At 36.0% G+C, this 11,854-nt stretch overlaps 1 protein-coding gene and 1 long non-coding RNA gene across 4 annotated transcripts in view; one reads left to right on the top strand and one right to left on the bottom strand.

The window, feature by feature from the left end:
• Window positions 1-1,894: 1,894 nt before the first annotated feature.
• LOC124153725 overlaps window positions 1,895-11,854 on the top strand; it is a 15,848-nt gene continuing 5,888 nt past the window's right edge. Inside the window, exons 1-9 of one of the 3 annotated variants that reach the window (XR_006863741.1) lie at window positions 1,895-2,204; window positions 3,385-3,891; window positions 3,972-4,271; window positions 6,404-6,594; window positions 9,022-9,198; window positions 9,373-9,526; window positions 9,970-10,111; window positions 11,095-11,174; window positions 11,546-11,615. Coding sequence is in view for 1 of the 3 variants with exons in the window: in XM_046527060.1 (XP_046383016.1) it covers window positions 3,723-3,891; window positions 3,972-4,271; window positions 6,404-6,594; window positions 9,022-9,198; window positions 9,373-9,526; window positions 9,970-10,111 (1,133 nt within the window). In the remaining 2 variants the exon portion in view is untranslated. The other 2 variants (XR_006863742.1, XM_046527060.1) reach the window with 2 other exon arrangements.
• Window positions 11,568-11,854, bottom strand: part of LOC124153726 — a 17,779-nt gene continuing 17,492 nt past the window's right edge. The window contains exon 3 of the long non-coding RNA XR_006863743.1: window positions 11,568-11,606. This is a non-coding gene — a long non-coding RNA (uncharacterized LOC124153726). The remainder of the gene's footprint in view (window positions 11,607-11,854) is intronic.

Genomic DNA, 11,854 nt, shown 5'->3' with positions numbered 1-11,854 from the left:
TATACAAAATTTTACCAATTAGTGAATATTTGAAAAATAAGTTCCAAAAAGTGTATACACCAGGTAAGGAAATCAGTGTAGATGAGTCTTCATTATTGTGGAAAGGTAGACTGTCGTGGAAACAGTATATTCCCATGAAAGCTTCCCCATTTGTGATAAAATTGTTTGTACTTTGTGACTCCGCACCTGGTATTTATGGAATTTTATTATTTACTGCACCTCAGGGACAAAATTGGGCTGTGAAATCACAAAGGACACAGATCTCTTTTCAACAAAAGTTGTACTAAGTTTGTGTGAGACTCTGATAGATGTGTCTGTATGGACAATTTTTACAGTAGTCCCGATCTTTTCCAGAGGTTAGTTCAGAGGACAACAGATGCTGTTGGAACCGTGAAAATCACATGTAAAGGTATGCCAGTAAACCTAAAAAAATAAACTAAAGAAAGGAGAAGTTGTTAGTGCAACGTGTGGGAAATTGGTTGCTTTTAAGTGGAAGGATAAACGCGATGTTGCATTGCTGACTACAAAACATTCAGACCAAATGCAACCCGTAAGTTGAAAGGGCAGTCTAGAATGTGTAAATAAACTTATGTGTGTAACAGAATATAATAAATATATGGGCGGTGTAGATTTAAAAGATCAACTTTTAGAATCGTTCTTGCTGGAAAGAAAAAGGACAAAGGTGTGGTACAAGAAATTATTCAACCACTTAGTTAATATGGCTGTGTTAAATGCGTACATTTTATACAGTAAGGCTGGTAATAACAAAGATCACTTAGCATTCAGAATGAGCTTAGTGAACAAAATAATAGCTAAGTATCACGGTCAGAATTTAGAACAGTGCAAAGGACGGCCCTCCGATATCGATACGGAATGTACACGATAGACCACGGGCAGCATTTTGTTCAACAAAACCCGCAAACTGAGACACTTCAGGTTGGAAGAAGAAAGTGTTGTGTGCACAAAAAAACCAAAAGAGAAAAGAGACAAGATGCCCAGGAACTCTGCTTAGAACCCTGTTTTGAGCAGTATCACACACAGGTCAACTATTAACCACCGGATAAGGGGAGCAGGAAAAAGTTTATGGCTCTGAAAATTGTATAATTACATATTCATAATTATAAAATTTCAACAATTGTTTATATAATATATTTTTTTGATTTCTTTTTGGATAGTCATAACGATATATTAGTGATAATGCAAAAAATATTTTACTTCATGTCTGCACAAAATCTGAAGTGCCTATACCAAAGCACCATGGGTGGTTTAAATGCCTACGATTAAAGCACCGTATAGGGACGGAATAGCGAGGACACATGGGGTGGGTGATTCGTGGACAGCTCCCGATGGACTATAACACCACAAAGTTACATTGAAATCTGCAGAGAACCACTTTTGTGACACTCCCCTTGTTAGCTTCTTCATTAAGATTTTTCAACGAATTTCCAACCAGTATTTGCATCAAAAAGTCAGTTTTGTTTCACTTGCATAATTTGAAAGCTCATATTTTCAGTACATACCTCAGCTACCAGGAACTCGTGATGCATGCGAGAGATGTGGTTTTTTGAATTCGTGGTATTTTCACGTGTTTTTATCGTTAAAAATATAGATACGACAGGGCGTCGTTCCATCACTCGACTTTATGCGGAAATACTCCCACAAATGACCCTTTGCAGTAGTCAAATCACTTTCATTTCTGAGCTTGCTCTGGAAAAATACAGGGGTGAATCGGCTACAGGGATGGTTCTTTATAATGAACTACTGCCGTCAGGGATTGCGTCTTACTCTTTTCCCGCCGATTATATTTAAATAATCGATTATGCAAAAGAATCGGATGTCCATAATCGATTGAGTAATCGAAAGAAAATGATCGATTATTTTAACTAGTAGTAGCGCCATCTTCAGTGTAAATAGTGAAAAATACACTCATCACAATTATTCTTATGCATCGTTTATTGTAGTTAAAGGCGCAGGTTGATAAATTATTGCTGAAGTATTAAGGACGAAAATTTGATGGAAAGACAACAAATATTTGATTTGTCGCCGACTGTAGCTAATAAATATGGCAGTTTGGAATTATCCGTTCGATTATGACGTCATACCGATTTTAATTTTTCGAATCGATCGGTGAGGTTACCGAATTGAAGCTGCCTTCTTGGATTGTGTTCATGGTTGTGTCATCCGAGTTTACTTTCCGAAAATGTGTTAGTATTTTGATTTTTCTATACTTAGTGCTTACAGCGGGGGTAATTCTTTTTCTATCAGTTTCATGTGTCTCGTTATGATGAAAATACATCAGTGTAAGTAAATTGGTCATATATACATTGCATTCCTTGCAATTATAGATTCTTTTTTCGTTTCTGTGTTTTTCATTTTTTATGATTTTACCCTTGTTCAGCGTTTTATTTGCGGTTGAGTGACATGATAATTTTCTGTTGTCCGCCTTTAATCTGCAGACTGGCATCTGTTCAAAATTTGTGACCTTAACGGCCGGAAATTCCAGTTGATTCATTTTGGATGGACAGGAAGGGGATGACTTCATCATCAAGCTCTAAAGCCAGTCAGTTTACGATAGGCACATTTCTCTGTCGATTAACATTTCTTTCAGCTTGGCACATGGTGTGCTTACGATCTACCCATTACAAGCTCTTAAATTTGGCCTGCCTTGGCCCAGGCTCAGCCTCTGGATGTCTATCCTATCACTTTGATCTAAAATATTTTCATTGGGAAATGGTTTTTCCTCATGTTGTGTCTAATCAGTCGTTTTTGTTTTCCTCTGGCTATTCTTAAACGTGATCTGTTTTTAATTACTTCCTCTTGTACTTGAAAATTTCCTCTTTTACCTTCTCAGCTTCTTCTTGTAATTTAGTGTCCAATCCTTATCTTAATTTCTTCAAGCTTAACCCATATTCATAGGCAGAGCTCACTTCAAGCCCCTTCAGGAGAGGACCAAGGCTCCCTCATGCCTGATCCAGTTCAGTTGGTTGATATGTATTGGTCAACAATTTATACATAAGGAAGGCACTGCCACCCTTGTTTACACCTAGGAATGTCTCGAGCTTTCAACTTTCCTGATTGTCTATGACTCGCACTCGCAAAAATGTCACTTATTTCTTATGATAAATCTTATACCTTTGCATAATTATAAAGATTCATTCTTACAAAGAAAAATTCTCTTGGTTATTTTATTATTTCTCGCCAATAAGTGATACCAGACCATCAGTGTTACTACCCACGTGCATGCAAGATGCTAATATTCCTTCCTCTGTTAGCAAGAATTGCAAATTGGTCCAGATTTTCTCTTTTATCTCTGCATTTTAATTTTATACCAAAACAAATATGTCGGTCATCTTTCCAATAACCCTGAATTTGTTTTATATTCAGCCAGAATTTCCATATTGCTGAAGAGATCCTGGTGGCTTCAGAGTGATGGCATAGAAGTTAATTTAGGCTGTGTGAGCATATAAGCTGTCAATCACCACTATGATGCATCGATCCTTGCCAAATATGGTGAACTGCATGGGTCACATTCAAAAGGCCCGCTCCTAAAAATCCCCGACTACAAAACGCCCAAGACAAAATCCCTGCAGCGACAAAAGGCCTGAGACAGAATCCCCGTGGCGACAAAACACCCAAGTCGAAGTCCCACGACAAAATCAACAATCAAAGTAATCATAATAAACAAGATATAAACATTGATTAAGAGAATACTTTGTGATACAATGCCGCTAACGTTTATCAATAGTCAAAAGGGCAAAAAGTTACTCGTTTTAGAGAATTATACGTACAGTTTACAAGAAAAAATTGGTGAAAAAGTGATATGGAGGTGCACACGATACAGGGATATAAAATGCTGTGTCAGGGTTCACACAACATCTGAAGATCAAGACGGTATGCATTAGCCAAATATAATTACAAATAATATTTGATGTTTTCTATTATTGTATGTATAAATTCTACTCTTGTTGTAGGAAATGTACTCCAAATATCTGACAAGAAGCATAGTCACGCGGCGGAGGCATCCAATATTACTGCAAGACAGGTGAAAAATTCCTTGAAGAAGCAAGCAGTACTATGTGAGGATCATCCAGCTAACATCGTTGATCGAGTGACCACGAATGTAACAGAAGGATGTATCGTGACGTTACCAAAAACCAAATCTTTGAATAGAATTGTTCAACGAGAGCGCAACAGACACAAAATCATCCCCGTGAATCTGAATTTGGTTGCTGAATTGGATATACCAGATGAATACAAAAAAACCATTCGAGGTGAGAATTTTTTGATGAGGGAGTTCATAGAAGAAGATGACAGAGTATTGCTCTTTACCACGAAAAAAAAATCTGAAAATACTAATAAAGTGTGATGAATGGTTATGCGACGGAACCTTCGAGACAGTGCCTTTAATTTTCAATCAGCTCCATACAATTCATGGCAAAAAAAGAGAAGTTAATACCCGTGATTTATGTTCTAACAACTAATCGAAAGCAATCCACATATGTTTACATTTTCAAGATATAAAAGAACTCAATCACCATCTCAGTCCCGTTCACATAATTTCAGATTTTGAAAAAAGTTTTATAAATGCTGTCCAAAAAGAATTTGCCAAAACAACCATACATGGATGATGTTTTTTTTTCATTTTAGTCAGTGCATTTGGAGAAATGTGTAGACTTAACAGGTTATCAATCTTATATAAGGAAAATGCCGAATTCGCATTGGAAATCAAGAAATTGGTTGGTCTTCTGCTTGTGCTGGTAAATGATGTAATCAAATGTTAAGAATTGCTTACTAAGTCCCCATACTTCAGACAAAACCTTAAAACGTTAGCACTATTGATGAATAATTTTTAGCGAATATGGATTGGGGAAAAAAAAGGAAACAAGCAGAGGAAACCATTATTTGATAAGAAATTGTGGAATTGTTATGAATTCACACTTAATAGTATTCCACAAACAAATAATAGTGTAGAAGCCTGGCATCATGGATTTTCCTGTAAATTGCAGGCTTCACACGTCACAATTGGAAATTCATTGATAGTACAAAATTAGAGCAGAGTAAGCAAGAGAATGTGATGATGTCAATACATGCAGGTGATGCGAGGATTAGAAAAAGGGAGCATGAGTGCATGGAAAATCGGTTTCTAAAATTGTGCCAAGAATATGAAGGTGATGAAAAATTATTATTTTTGCAAGGTGTTGCTGCAAATGTAAAGTTTTAAATGAAAAACATTCCATTACCTTGAATTTGAGTTATGTATTTTTGATTTTTGTTAATAAATTTTTTTATGTTGTAGTGAAATATCTACTTCAATTATTTGTGAATTTTTTTCCTAGTTGTATTGAATTTTGTCACCTGGGGATTTTGTCATCAGGCATTTTGTCACCGAGGATTTTGTCGCCTGGCCTTATGTTCTCAGGGGGTTTTGTCGCCGGGCCTTATGTCCTAAGGGGGTTTTGTCGTTGGGCCTTATGTCGGCAGGGGTTTTGTCATGGGGGATTCTGCACCAGGCCTTATGTCAGTTACCCAAACTGCATTTAAATTATTACTCGATTAGCTTTGTGAGACTTCTTTCATTTTCAGCTTTTTTCAGATCCATGTATTACTCAATTTTTAAAAGACATCCTAGCATTCCCATTCATTAGTCTTTCATTGCTCTCATATTCTCTTTTGGTCATTATAATTATTTTATAAAAGCTCTCGTCAAATTACCAGGGCCACAGCTAAAGGAGTCTAAGTGGGTATTCTAGCCCATTGGACCCTTAAAAACGTCTAAGTACTTGATGAAGTGGTGTGTAAAAAAGTAAGTGTATAATTGCATTGGTATGCTTATTACTCTTACATCATGAATAAGAGATCATTTGCAGATTCCTGATATAAATTTTCGAGTAGCACACAGTTTTTTTTCATATTATCTCTTCTCTTGGCTGTAGTTATGTTTTCTTTATTACACTGCCATGGAAACATTTTTTTTGTGAAAAGAATCTTTTTGCTTTGAAATAATTTCTTGTTGATGACAGTACTGCACATGTTGTTCCACGAGAAAAACTCAGTATGTATATGAGTGTCAGGTTTCTAAGTCTCACTTCATAATGCTGGTCGCTTAAGGACAGGTTTTTATGTGTAACAACAAGTTCAGTATTGTCATTTACTTGAAGACTCAATTCCATGAAGTCACATCGAACACCATCAATCAAATTGAAATAATTTTCTTGAAAAATTTTTTGCCGTTCCAAAACTATTTGAGGTGGTTCATTTTGGTCTGACTTGAATTATTCATGAACCACCAAGTACATATAAGAACTTTCAATTTCAAGAAAATTCAATTTGATATATTTACTATTGTATAAATCATAGATTTGCTTTTTAAGATGCATGATTTTTTGCACTGAATTGCATTCAGATTCAAGAGCGAACAGGAGAGTGACCTTAGAACAAAGGGAATTGATGTTGGCTTTCATGATGGAGCACCCACAAATTGCTGCTGGGAGAGTTCCTGGTGCAGAAATGAAGCAAGAGCTATGGGAGCAATTGACAAGACTACTGAATGGATGCCGTAATGGATCTACTAAGAGCACAGACAAGTGGTGTAAGGTAAGATCATTTTATCTCTATCTATTATGTTAACTCTATCTAGTCCTGTATGCGAAAGATTTTTCAATATTTTTTTAGAACTTGAATTTGACGCATGATCATGTTTTTATTCATGAACTTGTTTTTATTCGTGACTTAAGCAAGATTTTTTGGCTATACCCTGTATTATTCATACAGCCATCTTTAGAATTGGAACACATTATAGAGTGAGAGTGAATAGATAAACTGAGGCAGATCAACCATGAAGCTTTTAACATATATTTTACACTTTTCACATCAAATCAGCCTTTTCTTGAATTTAATTATTTGGGTTTTCCAAGGGTTTAAGGTAGAATGGTCAATGACATCCAATTGACAGTTAGAATTTTTATTTGTATTCTACTTTAGTGTTATTTATGTACATATTATAGATGGAGATTTTATTTAAATGTTTCTGAGTGAAAAAAGCTTAAGTTAATTAATTCTTAAATAGTAGAGACTTCAAGAAAGCACTCAGAGGCGGATACAGATGGGGGGCGCAGGGGGCGCGCGCCCCCCCCTTTGCGGGGCCGCTCACATAGCCGAACATTGTAGAAACACAGTTGTAACTTTTTTTATCGTAATATATTGACTTATATACGCGTATAATGAGTTTAAATAAAACTTTCTTCTACTTCGCACGTGGCTTGATTAATTTCTTATTACGATAAAAGTAAAGGTAGCTCAAGATATCTTTTGCGCCCCCCCCTTGAGTATTTTCTGTATCCGCCACTGAAAGCACTTGTTTCACAAATTGATCGCAAGTATTCAGTTGACTACTTGTGGTTGGACGGATGTACATGCTGTAAAATACTGTTGCAGGCACTTTCCAAGGATTTCCTTCCAAACAAGAGGAAAGAAGTAGAGTGACCTAATGTCCAGAATTTTCCAGATATTTTTCTCCATTTGTTTTAGATAAATGTATGTGTCCTTTCCCTATTACTACATATGTATTCTATCTTTCTGCCTCATAAGAGCATAATATGCAAAATACTGAAATAGTTATCAAGATGGCAATGGAAAGTATCAGTATTGATTTGTATACATCTTTGCAGGAAAAATATGTTCCTAATTAAAATGGTTTTCACATGTATCCTACTTGTGAAAAATTTAATGTGGTCACTTCAGAAAAGCCCCTAAATCCTCGGGCAAGGAGCATGAAACTCATAACATATACTGATCTAGCATTTTAATTAAGTTTTACTTTCTCCTCTAGTTTACATACTTATCACTGATATAGCCCCCTATCAAATACATCTATTTTTTTGCTTGATAACACGATTTTGCATGTACCTATTTGATGCTATCTCCAAAGCTACTGAAGGAAAGGCATTGGCAAGATTAGTTTGTAGAATCAGCCCCTAAGAGATATTTCAAAGATTTTTGGCCCAATATAAGGTGGTAGGTAGCTATTCCTTCAAAGAACCATTTTAACCAAACTTCAAAAGGCAAATACTAACCAGATTAGACTTAAACAACATTGGCAACCAAGATACTGAAGCCTAAGTATTCTCGCATACTTTACAGCTTAGTTTTTAGCAATGGTGTTTGGAGCAATATGCCTTGCAATCAAGCTTACCAAATACAGAGCATTCCTTGATGACTCCATTCTTTGCACATAATGCAATGGGATTTATGTTTTTTTTTATTTTAAAACTAAATTCTGCGGCTTCGATTATGGTGAAAAATTTTTCACTCATGCATTTCACACTACTTGTGAAAATGTTAATGTGGTTACTTCAGACAAGGTGCCCCTATGCCCCCTAAATCCTAGGGCAACCCAGTTATTTATCGTGTAAATATTTTCACCACATCATTAAATTAAATACAAATGAATTGTTTGCATGCATGTATAATCTTTTTGATAATTTATAATTTCAATTCGAAACTCAATTTTTTTTTATTTGAAGCAGGGGGATCGAGAAGGGGATTGAGAGGTTTGGGTTTGAAGGTGTCGAGACTCTGACTTAAATTGTGGGCCCATTATGAGCGATAAGGAAGAGAAAAAATTAGATAACCATGTATTAATGCAGTACCTTTTCCTATACATACATAATATCATGGGAGGCTTGTGAGAATTAAATTACTCTTATGTTGACTTTTCAATTAAACTGAACGAAGGACTTTAAAGACTCATCATCCTAGAGTCCAGCTTTGAATATTTAGAGAGCACAGTGGTGCAGCAGAAAGAAAGTCCTATTCAAGGGAAGGGAGAGAGATGTACGATGATCCACAAACCAAAGCCTCCTGCCAGAGGCAGTACCTATATCTGAGATACATAGGTAAATCAGGGTTGTGAATATATTCCTTCTTGACATTGCGAAACGTGACTATCCAATTCAAATTTTCTGCCTGAATCATAGCATTTTAAGAGGATTAATATTAAAAATACTTTATGGTCTCCCCCAGTCATGGCAGGATTGGAAAACAGACACCAAGGTAAAGGCAATCAAAGTGCGCCGCCAGAATCAGAGTGTTGGACCTGGAGGCATGAACATTAACATGACAGTCCTGGAGGACAAGCTGCTGCGGTTCATAAAGACGATTTCATCTATTGGTGTTAATGGTGTACTGGAACAGCTGAATGTGAGTAAAGTTTTAAAATGAGGTTTGTGCTAGAGGGTGTAACCTACCTGTAGGTCATATTCTGGTTGCACAGCATAGGTTACCATGAATAGTATAGTCTCTAACTTTTTTGTTTGGCAAAATGACAGCATACCTTTCACTTAGGTGATTGCATCTTCTCTCACAATGATTTAGACGAGCAATTCCCAAAGTTGTGATCCAGATATCACTGTCAAAGAGGAGCCACTAGAGGATCCACCACCTATGGCACCACCTTCTCCATTTGAACTGAGTCTTGAAAACCAGTCGCCAAGTGAGCCAGTAGATACAATACAGGAATCTGCTATTGGTAAATGCTATATGATGATTATCTTGTATGTTATTTAAAAGAGTAATTAACTTATTTTTTTTGGAGGAGGCTCCATTATTGCAATAATTATCAATGAAATGGCCATTTCAATTTAATTATGAATCAGCTGGTATAGTATTCTATATTTGATGCATTCAATAACATTACTGCTGCCAATTGCATATGTTGAGTAGTAACTTTCAAAACCATAAAGCAGTGCCTTCATTGAAGTGTATTTACCAAAGTGTATTTATCCAAATTTTGTATTGAAATATTTCTTTGAATTTCTATGACAAATTCTTTAAATTTTAGGCACAAATAATTTAACAAAAATGTAGACATAACGTTTGTTGATTGCAGTCATAGGAATTATAGCATGGCAGATCATTGCTGTGTCACTCTTGAGATCTCTGCAGTTTATTTACTATGTATTATGATTCTAGATGATTATGAAGATCACAGCGATCGGCTTCCCACATTGAGAGATCCACAGACTGAAGCTCTTCAAAATATTGCTGTTTCAATGGATAGAATGGCATCAGCAATGGAATCAATGGCTTCAGCTATACAAAACGCAGTAATGTTGTGAGTTTCCATCCATATGAATTTTTTGCTAAAATATTCTATAATAGCTTTACCACTAGAACCCCAAGAACCCCTTACCTACAACACTGCTCATTTTTATAGACATGGGCGTACCCAGCGAAGGGCGGGGGGGGGGGGGGAGAAGCTGCCCCCCCTAGAAGAAAAAATCTCAATAGTCCTTAAGCAAAATCAGTACTGAATTGAAACGAAAGTATTCCACAAATTTTCTTTAAACCCACGAAAAATGATATGCTTTTAGTTTATGCTTCCTCAAATTTGAAATTAATTTCATTCTTGCGATGGCTTGAGCACAAAAAAGTTTTCACCAAATTTGTTCAAAAGATATATGTAGTTTATATAGGATATCTAGGAGAATATCACCAGTTTTTGTAAAGCATATGACCACAGTGTGAACTAAGTTAAGGGAATGGGTGACTGCAGCATTGATGAAGAGGCAGTGGCTGGCATGCAAGTTATAACACGTTGTGAAAAGGGTATTCCCCAGGAACTCACGGGTAGGCTATAGGGAGCACAGGAGAAGCTGGGGTGCGGCAGCGGCTGGCTTGGTTGGCAGCAGCTACGCGTAAACACAACAATGTATTTCAGCTAAATGAATGTTCGTCATTGCCCGTAGAATACTTAGTTGGCTTAGTAGTGACTCGTTACGACAGAACATACCTTGGTTTTGCTTATGACTCTCTCCTTCATATAAACTGTAACATCATACTTAAAAACTGTTTTAAAGACATAAGAGTCAAATTTGAGTTGTGTTCATGTGTGGTAAAGTGCACGCTATGATATTTGATGAAATTGACTGCAAGAATCGACAAAGAGAGCTAAATTTCAGTATTATTAAATACAAAAACGGTCAATTGACCTCTCATGGTTATTGCAGATTAAAGCTGACATTTCTCTTGAAATGAATTTTACTTCCCCAAAAAACTTCAAAAATTTTTTGTGCTCTTTGTTTGTTTGCTCGTCAGTGCAACTTCTCAGCAGAGCGGATCTATAAAGTGATACAGCAGTGTTATGAGAGTGAAGAAAGTCATCCACATAAAAAAGTGTAAGTAATTAATTGCTTTAATTGTTGATATAAGTGTATGTATAAATATGCATATTAATATTGAAAATAACTGTTTGTATATTATCTTAGTGCTCAGAAAAGAAGTGATTCTAAAGAGTTCCTTTCTGCTACTGCTTTTTTACACTCGATACATAACTGTGAAATTATTGGTTTACATAAATGCACTCTCATTACTTTGTCACACCTTTGTAAACATTTGTGAGGTATAGATAAGATACACATAATACAGATAGTTGTATATCAGTAAAGCTATTTGGAGCATTTTTCTTTTACCTGTTTTACGTGATTATTTTGATCCTTTTTTTTAGTGGATTTTATGCACAAGAATAAAATGTATTTATGTATTGCAGATGGTGCATAAGTGAGGAGTAAAGCGGCACATTTTGCATGCTGACTGGGAGTCGACTCCATCTGGAAGAGGTGAAATTGTTTATTCATCAACAAAACAAGAATGACAACTACGAAGAATGTGTTTTCAATTCTAATAGCACCCTTGTGAAAAATGTTTTTCGGTGGTATCGATACGTCGACGACATTTTCTGTGTGTGGACCGGCTCACTAAGGCAGACAACTTCGTGTCATTTTTAAATTCTTTGGACAAAAACATCAAAATCACTAGTGAAGTTGAATGTGAAGGAAGGTTGAATTACCTACTTAGA

This window comes from Ischnura elegans, chromosome 2 (genome assembly GCF_921293095.1).
Source record: "Ischnura elegans chromosome 2, ioIscEleg1.1, whole genome shotgun sequence".
NCBI lineage: Eukaryota > Metazoa > Arthropoda > Insecta > Odonata > Coenagrionidae > Ischnura > Ischnura elegans.
Note: the sequence above shows the minus strand (reverse complement) of the source record. Positions and strands in the feature narration are given on the sequence as shown.